The following is a 17,666-nucleotide window of genomic DNA, read 5'->3' as shown; positions in this document are numbered from 1 at the left end:
ACCCCTTTACTGGTCAGGACGTGACACGTGTTCCTCATCAATCTACACACAATACCCCATAATGCCGAAACAAAAACGGGTTTTAGAAAAAACTGAAATACCTTATTTACATAAGTATTCAGACCCTTTGCTATGAGACTTGAAATTGAGCTCAGGTGCATCCTGTTTCCATTGATGTTTCTACAAATTGATTGGAGTCCACCTGTGGTAAATTCAATTGACTGGACATGATTTGGAAAGGCACACACAAAAACAAAGTCTCGCAGTTGACAGTGCATGTCAAAGCAAAAACCAAGCCATGAGGTCGAAGGAATCGTCCGTAGCGCTCCGAGACAGGATTGTGTCTAGGCACAGATCTGGGGAAGGGTACCAAAAAAGGTCTGCAGCATTGAAGGTCCCCAAGAACACAGTGGCCTCCATCATTCTTAAATGGACGAAGTTTGGAACCACCAAGACTCTTCCTAGAGCTGGCCACCCGGCCAATCTGAGCAATCGGGGGAGAAGTGCCTTGGTCAGGGAGGTGACCAATAACCAGATGGTCACTCTGACAGCACTCCAGAGTTCCTCTGTGGAGATGGGAGAAACTTCCAGAAGGACAACCATTTCTGCAGTACTCCATCAATCAGGCCTTTATGGTAGAGTGGCCAGACTGAAGCCACTCCTCAGTAAAAGGCACATGACAGCCACTTGGAGTTGGTCAAAAGGCACCTAAAGGACTCTCAGTTTCTCCCATTCTTCTCTGCAGATCCTATCAAGCTCTGTAAGGTTGGATGGGGAGCATTGCACAGCTATTTTCAGGTCTCTATTTTCAGGTCTCTCTCTCTCGATCGTGTTCAAGTCCGGGTTCTGGCTGGGACACTCAAGAACATTCAGAGACTTGTCCTGAAGCCACTCCTGCGTTGTCTTGGCTGTGTGCTTAGGGTCGTGGTCCTGTTGGAAGGGGAACCTTCGTCCCAGTCTGAGGTTCTGAGCGCTCTGGTTTTCATGAAGGATCTCTCTGTACTTTGGTCCATTCATCTTTCCCTCCATCCTGACTAGTCTCCCAGTCCCCAGCGCTGAAAAACACCCCTACAGCATGATTCTGCCACCACCATGCTTCGCCGTAGGGATGGTGCCAGGTTTCCTCCAGACGTGACGCCTGGCATTCAGTCAATAGTGCTCAAAATTGGTTTCATCAGATCAGAGAATCTGAATTTATGTGCCTTTTGGCAAACTGCAAGTGGCTGTCATGTGCCTTTTACTGAGGAGTGGCATTCGTCTTGCTACTCTATCATAAAGGCCTGATTGGTTGAGTGCTTCAGACATGGTTGTCCTTCTGAAAGGTTCTCCCATCTCCACAGAGGAACTCTGGAGCTCTGTCAGAGTGGCCTTTGGGTTCTTGGCCACCTCCCTGACCAAGGCCTTTCTCCCTCGATTGCTCAGTTTTGCCGGGCGGCCAGCTCTAGGAAGGGTCTCGATTGTTACAAACTTCTTCCATTTAAAAATGATGGAGGCCACTGTTTTCTTGGGGACCTTCAATGCAGCAGACATGTTTTGGTAAATTTTTTGACTCAGAGCTCTACGGACATTCCTTCGAATGTCATGCAATCTCCATAGACAAACATTGGCAGTAGAATGGCCTTACTGAAGAGATCAGTGACTTTCATTGTGGCACTGTCATAGGATGCCACCTTTCCAACAAGTAAGTTTGTGAAGTTTTTGCCCTGCTAGAGCAAACCCGGTCAATTGTAAGTGCTGTTATTAAGTGGAAAAGTCTACAAGTCTACAAAAACGGCCCAGCCGCGAAGTGGTAGGCCACACAAGCTCACAGAATGGTACCGCCGAGTGGTGAAGCGTGTAGCGAGTAAAAATCGTCTCTCCTCAGTTACAACACTCTCTACCGAGTTCCAAACTGCCTCTGGAAGCAATGTCAGCACAATAACATTTTGTCGGGAACATCATGAAATGGGTTTCCATGGGCGAGCAGCCGCACACAAGCTTAAGATCACCATGCACAATGCCAAGTGTCGGCTGGTGTGGTGTAAAGCTTGCCGCCATTGGTCTCTGGAGCAGTGGAAACACGTTCTCTGGAGCGATGAATCACTCTTCACCATCTGGCAGTCCGACGGACAAAGCTGGGTTTGGCAGATACCAGGAGAATGCTACCTGCTCCAATGCATAGTGCCAACTGTAAAGTTTGGTGGAGGAGGAATAATGGTCTGGGGCTGTTTTTCATGTCCCCTTAGTTCCAGGGAAGATACATCTTAACGATATAGCTTACAATGACATTCTAGACGATTCTGTGCTTCCATCTTTGTGGCAACAGTTTGGGGAAGGCCCTTTCCTATTTCAACATGAAAATGCCCCTGTGCACAAAGCGAGGTCCATACAGAAATGGTTTGTTGAGATGGGTGTGGAAGAACTTGACCTGCCTGCACAGAGCCCTAACCTCAAACCCATCGAACACCTTTGGGATGAATTGGAATGCCAACTGCGAGTCATGCCTAATCCCCCAACATCAGTGCCCGACCTCACTAAAGCTACTTGTGCTGAATAGAAGCAAGTACCTGCAGCAATGTTCCAACATCTAGTTGATTCTCTCATCTCTATTTCTATCTGTGATGTCAGAGCAGCAGTGACTGCACACACATTGATGATGTTAGAGATCTAATGAATCATGAGTCACCCTGATATTTAGCGGCTAATTTGATAAAAGCGGTAACACTCAATTTCACTTGACAACCTTCGACTTCTATTTTGTAAGCAACGTGCTACTTCGAAATGCTATGTTCTTAATGTATCAGACAGACAGTGACTCAGCTCCTTTGCTAGACATTCCAGGGAAATGTGTATGATCTGAATATGGTTAGGTTGTCTTACAAATGGCACCCTATTCCCTTTATAGTGCACTACTTTTGACCAGGGTCCATTGGGCTCTGGTAAAAAGTACAACATTATATAGGGAATAGGGTGCCATTTGGGACACACTCAATATGCTTACAGTATTTTACTCCTGTTTGTCTGTCTGTGTCCCGTCTGTTTATGTCAGTTTCCTGGTGTCAGTGATCTACTCCAAGGCCAAGCTGGCGTCTGCCTGTGGCGGGATAATCTACTTCCTAAGCTACGTCCCCTACATGTACGTGGCCATCAGGGAGGAGGTGGCCCATGACAAGATCACCGCCTTTGAGAAGTGCATTGCTGTAAGACTTGGCCTCTGTTCTCTTGTCGGAAGCTCTCTCATACTTTATTCATTCTTTGTTAGTCAAATACTGTGCCTATGTCTATCCTGTGTGTGGACAAATTCAAAGAGAGAAACGGCCCTCCGAGCTCATGGCTAGATTGGGTTATTCTTCTCTTTCGCTGTTTCAGATGGCCTGCTTCCAGGTGTGTATAGGCGAATCAAAATGTATGAGTAAAAGCTAAGAAGGATTCAAACAAAGCTTCAAGAGTCGTGAATTGATAAATTCAATGATATTCTCTGACCAGTCTGAATCAGTGAGTTCTGGAAAGCTCTTCACACATGTCAATAGCTCTTAACACGTTGTCTGTTGTCTTTATTCTCATTCTCTCCTCTCTCTCCAGTCTCTGATGTCGACCACAGCGTTCGGCCTGGGCTCTAAGTACTTTGCCCTGTATGAGGTGTCAGGAGTTGGCATCCAGTGGCGCACCATCAACCAGTCGCCTGTAGAGGGCGATGACTTTAACCTTGGTCTGTCCATGATGATGCTCATCATCGATGCCAGTGTGTATGGAGTACTCACCTGGTACATAGAAGCTGTGCATCCAGGTAAACATCCAAGTCTTTGGCTGCTCACTTAAATACTTCCCCTTTTATGTCCCTGTTTTGTCACTTATGTTTATGGAAGTAATTGGTCTGAATCCCAAATGGAACCCTATAGAGAACAATAGTAATGGCGTCTTTTTGTAGGCACTGTTGTTTGTCCCACTTGAGCCACCGTAGTAACAACATAGCCAAAACACTTCCTCAAAATAGTCTAATCTAAGATAAATCAAGAAATATGTATTGTATTTGGCTGTTTTTGCAGGTCTTAGTCGCACAATTTTACATCTAGCTAAGATGTTTAGTGCAGTATTTCTCAAGTGAAAAAATGTGCATGAAAACTAGTAGTGTAGTGCAGACAGTAGGACCTATCTGCTACTGCTCTCTCTCGTCTCTCTTGTTGAATGACAGCAAATACCGTCCTTAATTCCCACCCCTACTGTTGATCAATCACAGACAAAGGGGCTTAGACTTCAGCTACTGAACTTCGACTTGCCTCAAGAAAACATTTTATGTGCATGAACAGCCGATAAAACCCTGCCGAACACCAAAACTAACAAAAACGTTACAAATGTTTTTCATAATATTTGCGTGAACTGTTTTGACCGGGAAGCATGAGACAGGCTTAAAACCAAAAATGAGTTAATTCTGGTTCGTTCAGCCATTCCTATTCAGGAAATCTTTGGGAAAAAAATTGGGTTTTGGGATAATATACAGTGAGGGAAAAAAGTATTTGATCCCCTGCTGATTTTGTACGTTTGCCCACTGACAAAGAAATTATCAGTCTATAATTTTAATGATAGGTTTATTTGAACAGTGAGAGACAGAATAACAACAAAAAAATCCAGAAAAATGCATGTCATAAATGTTATAAATTGATTTGCATTTTAATGAGGGAAATAAGTATTTGACCCCTCTGCAAAACATGACTTTGTACTTGGTGGCAAAACCGTTGTTGGTAATCACAGAGGTCAGACGTTTCTTGTAGTTGGCCACCAGGTTTGCACACATCTCAGGAGAGATTTTGTCCCACTCCTCTCTGCAGATCTTCTCCAAGTATTAAGGTTTCGAGGCTGACGTTTGGCAACTCGAACCTTCAGCTCCCTCCACAGATTTTCTATGGGATTAAGGAGCCACTCCTTTGTTGCCTTGGCCGTGTGTTTTGGGTCATTGTCATGCTGGAATACCCATCCATGACCCATTTTCAATGCCCTGGCTGAGGGAAGGAGGTTCTCACCCAAGATTTGACGGTACATGGCCCCGTCCATCGTCCCTTTGATGCGGTGAAGTTGTCCTGTCCCCTTAGCAGAAAAACACCCCCAAAGCATAATGTTTCCACCTCCATGTTTGACGGTGGGGATGGTGTTCTTGGGGTCATAAGCAGCATTCCTCCTCCTCCAAACACGGCGAGTTGAGTTGATGCCAAAGAGCTCCATTTTGGTCTCATCTGACCACAACACTTTCACCCAGTTGTCCTCTGAATCATTCAGATGTTCATTGGCAAACTTCAGACGGGCATGTATATGTGCTTTCTTGAGCAGGGAGACCTTGCGGGCACTGCAGGATTTCAGTCCTTCACGGCGTAGTGGGTTACCAATTGTTTTCTTGGTGACTATGGTCCCAGCTGCCTTGAGATCATTGACAAGATCCTCCCGTGTAGTTCTGGGCTGATTCCTCACCATTCTCATGATCATTGCAACTCCACGAGGTGAGATCTTGCATGGAGCCCCAGGCCGAGGGAGATTGACAGTTCTTTTGTGTTTCTTCCATTTGCGAATAATCGCACCAACTGTTGTCCCCTTCTCACCAAGCTGCTTGGCGATGGTCTTGTAGCCCATTCCAGCCTTGTGTAGGTCTACAATCTTGTCCCTGACATCCTTGGAGAGCTCTTTGGTCTTGGCCATGGTGGAGAGTTTGGAATCTGATTGATTGATTGCTTCTGTGGACAGGTGTCTTTTATACAGGTAACAAGCTGAGATTAGTAGCACTCCCTTTAAGAGTGTGCTCCTAATCTCAGCTCGTTACCTGTATAAAAGACACCTGGGAGCCAAAAATCTTTCTGATTGAGAGGGGGTCAAACACTTATTTCCCTCATTAAAATGAAAATCATTTTATAACATTTTTGACATGTGTTTTTCTGGATTTTTTTGTTGTTATTCTGTCTCTCACTGTTCAAATAAACCTACCATTAAAATTATAGACTGATCATTTCTTTGTCAGCGGGCAAACGTACAAAATCAGCAGGGGATCAAATACTTTTTTCCCTCACTGTAAGGTCTGAGGTTTAACACATGCATAGGAGACCTTATACGTTTTCTTCTATGAGATAATATCAGTCAGTTAACATGACCTTTATGAATTATGAAGCCTTTGCGTTTTACATGCTTATTTTTTTATTTTAAGATTTATTTAATTAGGTAAGTCAGTTAAGAACAAATTCTTATTTACAATGACGGCCTACACCGGCCAAACCCGGACAACGCAGGGCCAATTGTGCGCCGACCTATGGGACTCCCAATCACGGCGGGTTGTGATACAGCCAGGAATAGAACCAGGGTGTCTGTGGTGACGCCTCTAGCACTGAGATGCAGTGCCTTAGACCACTGCACCACTCAGGAGCCCATTTATGTTATGATAACATAACTGCCTCAAAATTAACAAAAAGTGACGTTAATCTTTTATCAGCTATCTCATAGAATCAGTTGTATAAGATCTCCTAAGCCTGTGTTTGCCACAGACCTTAACATTCATTGTCCCATAGGCTTTGGCCAACGAGCCATGGCAGAGTTAAGTATTGCAAGCAGGTGAGCTCTATTCCTTATGGGTCCTGGTCAAAGTAGTGGTCTGCGGTGGTCTCTGTCCTCCAGGGATGTATGGGCTGCCCCGGCCGTGGTACTTCCCCCTGCAGAAGTCCTATTGGCTGGGCAGTGGACGTGTGGAGACGTGGGAGTGGCCTTGGGGAGGAGCAGCCAGGCTGAGTGTCATGGAAGAGGACCAGGCGTGTGCCATGGAACACCGGCGATCTGGTAAGCCAAGCTACAGCCTGACCTCTGACAACCGGCGATGTGGTAAGCCCTACCAGATGTTTGTTTTAAACTTTTAGGAACAAGAGTATATCTGTTTTAATCTGTTGTCACCTCTGTCAGTGGCTTACTAGATGGACCCCCCCAAAAATGATCAGTTTACATGTGTGAATCTCAAATAGGTTCTGCCATTGTTCTGTGATAATGCCTGTATCCCTCTCTCTCTCAATTCAATTCAATTTAAGTGCTTTATTGGCATGGGAAACATATGTTTACATTTCCATAGCAAGTGAAATAGATAATAAGCAAAAGTGAAATAATCAATCAAAAATGAACACTAAACAGTAGTTTCAAACGAATAGACACATTTCAAATGGCATATTATCTCTCTCTTTCTATCTTCCTCTAGAGGAGATGCGTGGTATGGAAGAGGAGCCCAGCCACCTGCCCCTGGTGGTGTGTATAGACAAGCTGACCAAGGTGTACAAGACGGGAAATAAGCTGGCCCTCAACAAGCTGAGCCTCAACCTTCATGAGAACCAGGTGGTTTCCTTCCTGGGCCACAACGGAGCCGGCAAGACAACCACCATGTGAGAGAGATAAATGGGAATGTGCCCACGTGTGTTAGAGGGTCCCAGTCATTTCTGTTGTTGTGTTGTGGATTCACAGAAGGAGACAGAGAGGTTTGTGTTGTATGTTTTGGTGAGACTGTGTTTGAAGGGGTATTCTTCAACTGCTATTTTTAAAAGATTTTCATGTAATGGTGAATTATAAACAGGCCATACATAATGTTGACTATAACGTCATCATAACTTTCCCATAATCTTCCCATAACATTCCCATAACATCCCCATAACGTCCACAAAATGGCCTTCAAATACATTGTTACATTTGTTTTCTGTGTCCATTTCTTCCCTCTATAACTCACCCTATCAATAACTACCATTAGTTTTCTGCTACCGTCCCCAGGTCTATTCTGACAGGTCTGTTCCCGCCCACCTCGGGCTCAGCCACCATCTACGGCCATGACATCCGTACTGACATGGAGCGTATCAGGCAGAACCTGGGCATGTGTCCCCAGCACAACGTGCTCTTTGACAAGCTCAGTGTGGAGGAGCACCTGTGGTTCTACTCTAAACTCAAAGGCATGGCTGAGGAGGACATCCGCAAGGAGATGGACAAGTATGTCACATCCCATTTTTATGGTTTAACCAAATTAAAGACCCTAAGGTGTTAAACTATCAACATGGCATTAGATAGACTAGGATAAAAGCTCACATCTTCATATTGAAGGGTAGAAATGGTATAAATAATTACAGCAAGGTCGAAATTGTGGTGTAGAATTTGGGGATGAACAGTAGACGGGGGTCCAGGGGTCCTCCCCCGTAATTTTTGGAGTCATTTTAAAACGCATTTCCTGCAATTTTGCGCAGTTTGACATGACTTATTATGCCTCTCTTGATGGTTATTTTGAGGGGTATATGGAGGGGTATTTTGAAATATAAGTGGAAGAATAAGTCATCACGTCATTATTTCAAGGCAAATATTAAGAAGACACAAAAGATGAAGAGTCGTTTTATAGTTGGAGTTCGCCTACCTTGTGCCCAGTCCACTTTTTTTTAAATATAATAATTGAGTGTGAACATACCATGGACAAAGACTGACGCATGTGTCGTTGAATGTTGATCCCAACTCCTGAGTCTGTCTCCCGACCGTATTCTGTCAGCTTCCACTCGGTCATTCTGAAAGTGTTTCTTCTAATGACAGAAGCACAGATGATGTAATACTGTTTTGGTGAGTTCGTTTTACCCTGCCAGGGTAAATCGTTAAACTCGATGGAGCAGCCCCCCAAAAAATATTCCAGCCAGCGGAAAAAATAGAATGATTGACAGCCATCTGACCTGATAAGAATGGGGGGGGGGCACCAAAGGTGGCCAATCATATTTCATGGGGGTCTTGTGACAAACCCCCCTCGTACCACCCCTGACATACATTAGTGGGGGAGGGGCTTGAATAGACGGTGCAGCTGAGCAGGGGAGACGCATTTGGGGCCCTGTAGCACCTACCTTCAGCTAACTTCCTGCATTTCAACACATTTTGCCATGGGGCAGAGAGAAAATATTCAGTTTTATAATGCTATTCTACACATTTTGTCATGAGACTGAGAGAAATCTTGCCATTTTAAATCAAATTTCCTGCAATTCTACACATTTTGCCATGGGGAAATAAGAACAATGTGCTTTTTCATAGCTCATCTCATGCTATTCTTCACATTTTGCCATGAGGATGAGAGAAAATGTTGCAGTTTTAAAGCATATTTCTTGCAAATTTGACAAATGTTGCCATTGCTTATGACATGTTCATATGCTATCTGGGGAGCCACTGACCTCCAGGGTGCCCCCCCACTCTGCCAACTCCCATGGTAATTTTGCCTATGAATTACAGGAGCCAGCAGTGATAACTAATCATACCTGTCCATATCTAAAAATAATGTAAATTACAAGGTGTTGTGTGTGTGTTGTCAGGATGATCGAGGATCTGGAGCTGAATAATAAACGGCACAGCCTGGTCCAGACTCTGTCTGGAGGAATGAAACGGAAACTGTCCGTAGCCATAGCGTTTGTGGGCGGCTCCCGGGCAGTCATCCTGGATGAGCCCACGGCCGGGGTAGACCCTTACGCACGCAGAGCCATCTGGGACCTCATCCTCAAGTACAAACAGGGTGAGACATGGGTAAACCTCACACATTAACCCTAACCCTCACACACTAGCACTCACAACAGTGTGAGACATGAGTCAACCTCACACACTACAGTGCTCTACTTTTGACCTAGTGTAACCCTGTTCCCTATACAGTGCTCTACTTTTGACCTAGTGTCACCCTGTTCCCTATACAGTGCCTCTACTTTTGACCTAGTGTCACCCTGTTCCCTATACAGTGCTCTACTTTTGACCTAGTGTCACCCTGTTCCCTATACAGTGCTCTACTTTTGACCTAGTGTCACCCTGTTCCCTATACAGTGCTCTACTTTTGACCTAGTGTCACCTTGTTCCCTATACAGTGCTCTACTTTTGACCTAGTGTCACCCTGTTCCCTATACAGTGCTCTACTTTTGACCTAGTGTCACCCTGTTCCCTATACAGTGCTCTACTGTTGACCTAGTGTCACCCTGTTCCCTATACAGTACTCTACTTTTGACCTAGTGTCACCCTGTTCCCTATACAGTCCTCTACTTTTGACCTAGTGTCACCCTGTTCCCTATACAGTCCTCTACTTTTGACCTAGTGTCACCCTGTTCCCTATACAGTGCTCTACTTTTGACCTAGTGTCACCCTGTTCCCTATACAGTGCTCTACTTTTGACCTAGTGTCACCCTGTTCCCTATACAGTACTCTACTTTTGACCTAGTGTCACCCTGTTCCCTATACAGTGCTCTACTTTTGACCTAGTGTCACCCTGTTCCCTATACAGTACTCTACTTTTGACCTAGTGTCACCCTGTTCCCTATACAGTGCTCTACTTTTGACCTAGTGTCACCCTGTTCCCTATACAGCGCTCTACTTTTGACCTAGTGTCACCCTGTTCCCTATACAGCGCTCTACTTTTGACCTAGTGTCACCCTGTTCCCTATACAGCGCTCTACTTTTGACCTAGTGTCACCCTGTTCCCTATACAGCGCTCTACTTTTGACCTAGTGTCACCCTGTTCCCTATACAGCGCTCTACTTTTGACCTAGTGTCACCCTGTTCCCTATACAGTGCTCTACTTTTGACCTAGTGTCACCCTGTTCCCTATACAGCGCTCTACTTTTGACCTAGTGTCACCCTGTTCCCTATGCAGTGCTCTACTTTTGACCTAGTGTCACCCTGTTCCCTATAGAGTGCACTACTACCATAAGGTCCTGTCAAAACTTCTCACACTAACACTCACAAAATGATGCATTGACACATTTTGATGTATATTGAAAGTACGTTTTTTTAACTGTGTTTCAAGGCCGCACCATCCTGCTGTCCACCCACCACATGGATGAGGCTGACCTGTTAGGAGACCGCATAGCCATCATCTCCCATGGGAAACTCAAGTGCTGCGGCTCCCCACTCTTTCTCAAGAGCACCTACGGAGACGGCTACAAACTCACCCTGGTCAAGAAACAGAGTGAGAGCAGTGGTGGGTCTTTCTTTCCTCGTGTGTGTGTGTGTGTGTGTGTCTTTTGTATTTTCTCATCAGCTGTCAGACGTATTAACTTTCTCTATCCAAGTCTTTGTACATTTAGGGGAGAGTGGGGTAACTTTTTTTTTTACATTCGGCATCACTCCGCCAAGGGAAATATAAACTCAGCAAAAAAAGAAATGTCCTCTCACTGTCAACTGCGTTTATTTTAAGCAAACTTAACCTCTATGGGCTACTCAACAGCCAGTGTAATCCCGTGGCGCGATATTCAAATACCTCAAAAATGCAAAAACGTCAATTTTTCAAACATATGACTATTTTACACCATTTTAAAGACAAGACTCTCGTTTATCTAACCACACTGTCCGATTTCAAAAAGGCTTTACAACGAAAGCAAAACATTAGATTATGTCAGCAGAGTACCCAGCCAGAAATAATCAGACACCCATTTTTCAAGCTAGCATATAATGTCACATAAACCCAGAACCACAGCTAAATGCAGCACTAACCTTTGATGATCTTCATCAGATGACACACCCTAGGACATTATGTTATACAATACATGCATGTTTTGTTAAATCAAGTTCATATTTATATCAAAACCCAGCTTTTTACATTAGCATGTGACGTAGCATGTGACTAGCATTCCCACCGAACACTGCCGGTGAATTTACTAAATTACTCACGATAAACGTTCACAAAAAACATAACAATTATTTTAAGAATTATAGATACAGAACTCCTCTATGCACTCGATATGTCCGATTTTAAAATAGCTTTTCGGTGAAAGCACATTTTGCAATATTCTCAGTAGATAGCCCGGCATCACAGGGCTAGCTATTTAGACACCCAGCAAGTTTAGCACTCACCAAAGTCAGATTTACTATGAGAAAAATGTTATTACCTTTGCTGTTCTTCGTCAGAATGCACTCCCAGGACTTCTACTTCAATAACAAATGTTGGTTTGGTCCCAAATAATCCATTGTTATATCCAAATAGCGGCGTTTTGTTTGTGCGTTCAAGACACTATCCGAAAGGGTAAATAAGGGTGACGAGCATGGCGCATTTCGTGACAAAAAAATTCTAAATATTCCATTACCGTACTTCGAAGCATGTCAACCGCTGTTTAAAATCAATTTTTATGCCATTTTTCTCGTACAAAAGCGATAATATTCCGACCGGGAAAGCGTGTATACGTACAAAGAGAGAGAAAATAAAAACATCTCGTCCCCTCGTGCACGAGCCTGAGTCTCAGAGTACTCTGATCAGCCACTATCCAAACGCGATAATGTGTTTCAGCCTGGGGCTGCCTCGATATCATTCAGCTTTTTCCCGGGCTCTGAGAGCCTATGGGAGCCGTAGGAAGTGTCACGTTACAGAAAAGATCCTCTGTCTTCAATAAAAAGAGCCAAGATGAACAACAACTTGTCAGACAGGCCACTTCCTGTTCAGAATCTTCTCAGGTTTTTGCCTGCCATATGAGTTCTGTTATACTCACAGACACCATTCAAACAGTTTTAGAAACTTTAGGGTGTTTTCTATCCAAAGCCAATAATTATATGCATATTCTAGTTACTGGGCAGGAGTAGTAACCAGATTAAATCGGGTACGTTTTTTATCCGGCCGTGTCAATACTGCCCCCTAGCCCTAACAGGTTAACATGTGTAAATATTTGTATGAACATAACAAGATTCAACAACTGAGACATAAACTGAACAAGTTCCACAGACATGTGACTAACAGAAATGAAATAATGTGTCCCTGAACAAAGGTGGGGTAAAAATCTAAAGTAACAGTCAGTATCTGGTGTGGCTACCTGCTGTATTAAGTACTGCAGTGCATCTCCTCCTCATGGACTGCACCAGATTTGCCAGTTCTTGCTGTGAGATGTTACCCCACTTTTCCACCAAGGCACCTGCAAGTTCCCGGACATTGCTGGGGGGAATGGCCTTAGCCCTCACCCTCCGATCCAACAGGTCCCAGACGTGCTCAATGGGATTGAGATCCGGGCTCTTCGCTGGCCATGGCAGAACACTGACATTCCTGTCTTGCAGGAAATCACGCACAGAACGAGCAGTATGGCTGGTGGCATTGGCATGCTGGAGGTTCATGTCCCATGTGGCTCAGTTGGTAGAGCATGGTGTTTGCAACACCAGGGTTGTGGGTTTGATTCCCACGGGGGACCAGTACGGAAAAAAATGTATGAAATGTATGCATTCCCTACTGTAAGTCGCTCTGGATAAGAGCGTCTGCTAAATGACTAAAATGTAAATGTAATGTCAGGATGAGCCTGCAGGAAGGGTACCACATGAGGGAGGAGAATGTCTTCCCTGTAACGCACAGCGTTGAGATTGCCTGCAATGACAACAAGCTCAGTCCAATGATGCTGTGACACACCGCCCCAGACCATGACAGACCCTCCACATCCAAATCGATCCCGCTCCAGAGTACAGGCCTCGGTGTAACACTCATTCCTTCGACGATAAACGCGAATCCGACCATCACCCCTGGTGAGACAAAACCGTGACTCGTCAGTGAAGAGCACTTTTTGCCAGTCCTGTCTGGTACAGCGACGGTGGGTTTGTGCCCATAGGTGACTTTGTTGCCGGTGATGTCTGGTGAGGACCTGCCTTACAACAGGCTTACCTCTCTCAGTCCAGCCTCTCTCAGCCTATTGCGGACCGTCTGAGCACTGATGGAGGGATTGTGTGTTCCTGGTGTAACTCGGGCAGTTGTTGTTGCCAACCTGTACCTGTCCCGCAGGTGTGATGTTCGGATGTACCGATCCTGTGCAGGTGCTGTTACACGTGGTCTGCCACTGCGAGGATGATCATCTGTCCGTCCTGTCTCCCTGTAGTGCTGTCTTAGGCGTCCCACAGTACGGACATTGCAATTTATTGCCCTGGCCACATCTGCGGTCCTCATGCCTCCTTGCAGCATGCCTAAGGCACGATTGCGCAGATGAGCAAGGACACTGGGCATCTTTCTTTTGGTGTTTTTCAGAGTCAGTAGAAAGACATCTTTAGTGTCCTATGTTTTCATAACTGTGACCTTAATTGCCTAACATCTGAAAGCTGTTAGTGTTTTAAGGACCGTTCCACAGGTGCATTTTCATTAATTGTTTATGGTTCATTGAACACGCATGGGAAACAGTGTTTAAACCCTTTACAATGAAGATCTGTGAAGTTATTTGGATTTTATCTTTGATTTGAATTATCTTTGAAAGACAGGGTCCTGAAAAAGGGACGTTTCTTTTTTTGCAGAGTTTAGTATTCTTTATAACAAAAATATCTACATATATTTCAGGATGTTGTGTATTCCTGGAAATAATCATAATTCATGTAAACATTACAGTTTTGAAAACATAGCTTTTCCCAAATAAATTGTCTCTTTTCACAACTTACCCCAGGTATGTGCGCTGGACAGGGTAAGTTTAGCCGACTACACATTTCTGTACTGAATGAAATATTACCATTACCTTTTTAAACCATGTCTATGTTTATTTACCAAACACAGATCAACACAATCACAACCACGTTTTGTCTTTTAATCCTTTTTAGCATCTTTTAACACAGGCTGAACACCGAACACACACTTTGTGCTTTTTTTTTACACTTTTAGCATAGGCCAGGCCCCGTTGATACATCATATGCCAGAAATAATGCTTTGCTTTATGCCTGTGAAGAAAACACTTCAATTTGCTCTATCTTGCCATTGCCTCAACTTGCCCCATGGCCAATGGCTCAACTTACTCTAATGCAAACATTTTGACTGTATTAGTCCACAGAGCTACAAGGATGCACTTTCATGCTAGGTTTAGGAGCTCATATTGGAGCTTATAGACCCCAACTTATGTATAGAATAATTTAAAAATTATCTACTTTGGTTTAGATACAAGCATCATGAAACCTCTAACACAATAACTTATTTTGACTTAGTGAAAATCCATTTTTGGACCTAACCTACTTTTTCCAAGTGGTTTCTTCCTTCATAGACTCCATGAAATGATGACCTCATCCGAAATGATTAATTTTGTGTATGGTTTCCTAGGAACAAGGGTGGTTAAACTTACCCCGTCGGCTCAACTTACCCCACTCTCCCCTATTGCTTGTACATATTTTGCCTCTAAAGTCTCTCTGCCCTCTACTTTTCCTGTTGCCTCCTTATTCTCCTTGTCCTCTCCTCCCTCCATCCATAATGCTGTGTGTTTTATTCTCCTTGTCCTCCCTCTATCCATAATGCTGTGTGTTTTATTCTCCTTGTCCTCCCTCCATCCATAATGCTGTGTGTTTTACTCTCCTTGTTCTCCCTCCATCCATAATGCTGTGTGTTTTATTCTCCTTGTCCTCCCTCTATCCATAATGCTGTGTGTTTTATTCTCCTTGTTCTCCCTCTATCCATAATGCTGTGTGTTTTATGCTCCTTGTCCTCCCTCCATCCATAATGTTGTGTGTTTGTGCCTCCAGACCAGGTCACCCAGCCTCCATTCTTCCTGTCTCCCTGCTCCTCCTCCTCCCTGTCTCCCTCCACCTCCCTGTCCCCCTCCTCCCTGTCTCCCTGCTCGGAGGCCCGGGTCACCAAGTTCATCCGTCAGTTCGTGGGGTCCTGTCTGCTGGTGTCTGACTCCAACACTGAGCTGTCCTACGTGTTGCCTTCGGAGGCTGTCAAGAAGGGCTGCTTCGAGAGGCTCTTTCAGGTACACACTTCGACACAGACACAAACACAGACCTAGAGATGAAGGCACAAAGTCAAATAGAGAGAGACAAACAGACAGGTACTCACTCAGACACAGAATGACAGGGTCCCAAATGACACCCTATTCCCTTTGTAGTGCACTACTTTTAACCACAGCCCATATTCCCTATTCCCAGGCGTTAGAGCAGAGTCTGGACCTCCTGGCTCTGACCAGCTTCGGGGTGATGGACACCACTCTGGAGGAGGTCTTCCTCAAGGTGTCAGAGGAGGACCAGTCCCTGGAGAATAGTGATGCTGGTGAGTACATTCAAAATGGCTGCCAATCCAATCCACTCATTATGGTATCATTGACTTGAATAGGGATTCCCATTCTAGTGATTCTATGAGACCAAATCCCAGTGTGTCTGTCTGCGGCTACACGGATCAATAAAGTTGTTTATAGAAGGGCTTCAGTACATTAATTACATACATTTCCTTTCTGCTGAGCATGCAGTGCAGTGTCTGAGTTGTCGGATGTTAAATGCTGATATAGACTTTTCAAAATGTATCTACACTACATAACCAGAAGTATGTCGACACTTGCTCGTGGAACATCTCATTCCAAAATCATGGGCATTAATATGGAGTTGGTCCGCCCTTTGCTGCTACAACAGCCTCCACTTTTCTGGGAAGGCTTTCCACTAGATGTTGGAACATTTCTACGGGAACTTTCTTCCATTCAGCCACAAGCGCATTAGTGAGGTTGGGAACTGATGTTGGATGATTAGGCCTGGCAGTCAAGTTCTTCCACACTGATCTCAACAATCCATTTCTGTATGAACCTCGCTTTGTGCACGGGGGAATTGTCATGCTGAAACAGAAAAGGGCCTTTCCCAACCTGTTGCCACAAAGTTGGAAACACAGAATCGGCTAGAATGTCATTGTATGATGTAGCATTAAGATTTACCTACACTGGAGCTAAGCGGCCTAGCCCGAACCATGAAAAACAGCCCCAAACCATTATTCCTCCTCCACCAAACTTTACAGTTGGCATTATGCATTGGAGCAGGTAGCGTTCTCCGGGCATCCGCCAAATCCAGATTCATCTGTCAGACTGCTAGATGGCGAAGCATGATTAATCACTCCAGAGAACACGTTTCCACTGCTCCAGAGTTGTATACCACTCCAGCCCATGCTTGGCATTGCGTATAGTGATCTTAGTCTCGGCCATGGAAACCCATTTCATGAAGCTCCTGACAAACAGTTCTTGTGCTGACGTTGCTTTCAGAGGCAGTTTGGAACTTGGTAGTGAGTGTTGCAACCAAGGACAGATGATTTTTATGCGATACGCGCTTCAGCACTTTGAGTTTGTTTGACCTACCACTTCACTTCTGAGCTGTTGTTGCTCCTAGACGTTTCCACTTCACAATAAGAGTACCTACAGGTGACCAGGGCAGCCCTAGCAGGGCGGAAAGTTGACAAACTGACTTGTTGGAAAGTGGTGTCTTATGAAGGTACAGTTGAAGTCGTAAGTTTACATATACCTTAGTCAAATACATTTAAACTCAGTTTTTCACAATTCCTGACATTTAATCCCAGTAAAAAGTCCCTGTCTTAGGTCAGTTAGGATCACTACTTTGTTTTAAGAATGTGAAATGTTAGAATAATGGTAGAGAGAAGGATTTATTTCATCTTTTATTTCTTTCATCACATTCCCAATGGGTCAGAAGTTAACATACACTCAATTAGTATTTGGTAGCATTGCCTTTAAATTGTTTAACTTGGGTCAAATGTTTCGGGTAGCCTTCCACAAGCTTCCCACAATAAGTTGGGTGAATTTTGGCCCATTCCTCCTGACAGAGCTGGTGTAACTGAGTCAGGTTTGTAAGCCTCCTTGCTTGCACACACTTTTTCAGTTCTGCCCACAAATGTTCTATAGGATTGAGATCAGGGCTTTGTGATGGCCACTCCAATACCTTGACTTTGTTGTTTTTAAGCCATTTTGCCACAACTTTGGAAGTATGCTTGGGGTCATTGT

The 17,666-nt window shown here is 44.5% G+C and overlaps 1 protein-coding gene across 6 annotated transcripts in view; it reads left to right on the top strand.

The window, feature by feature from the left end:
• The window catches only part of LOC106580625 (ATP-binding cassette sub-family A member 2), a 150,728-nt gene that overhangs the window by 108,146 nt on the left and 24,916 nt on the right, over positions 1 to 17,666 (top strand). For 5 of the 6 annotated variants that reach the window (XR_014381852.1, XM_082966423.1, XM_014161883.3 and 2 more), the window contains 9 exons: positions 3,029 to 3,179; positions 3,562 to 3,766; positions 6,628 to 6,786; positions 7,193 to 7,373; positions 7,753 to 7,965; positions 9,309 to 9,505; positions 10,778 to 10,951; positions 15,421 to 15,650; positions 15,826 to 15,946. Coding sequence is in view for 5 of the 6 variants with exons in the window: in XM_082966423.1 (XP_082822549.1) it covers positions 3,029 to 3,179; positions 3,562 to 3,766; positions 6,628 to 6,786; positions 7,193 to 7,373; positions 7,753 to 7,965; positions 9,309 to 9,505; positions 10,778 to 10,951; positions 15,421 to 15,650; positions 15,826 to 15,946 (1,631 nt within the window). In the remaining variant the exon portion in view is untranslated. The remainder of the gene's footprint in view (positions 1 to 3,028; positions 3,180 to 3,561; positions 3,767 to 6,627; positions 6,787 to 7,192; positions 7,374 to 7,752; positions 7,966 to 9,308; positions 9,506 to 10,777; positions 10,952 to 15,420; positions 15,651 to 15,825; positions 15,947 to 17,666) is intronic. The other variant, XM_082966424.1, reaches the window with a different exon arrangement.

Source organism: Salmo salar, chromosome 20 (assembly GCF_965601325.2).
Source record: "Salmo salar chromosome 20, fSalSal1, whole genome shotgun sequence".
In the NCBI taxonomy this organism is placed as follows: domain Eukaryota; kingdom Metazoa; phylum Chordata; class Actinopteri; order Salmoniformes; family Salmonidae; genus Salmo; species Salmo salar.
This window is presented reverse-complemented; position numbering and strand designations above follow the sequence as displayed.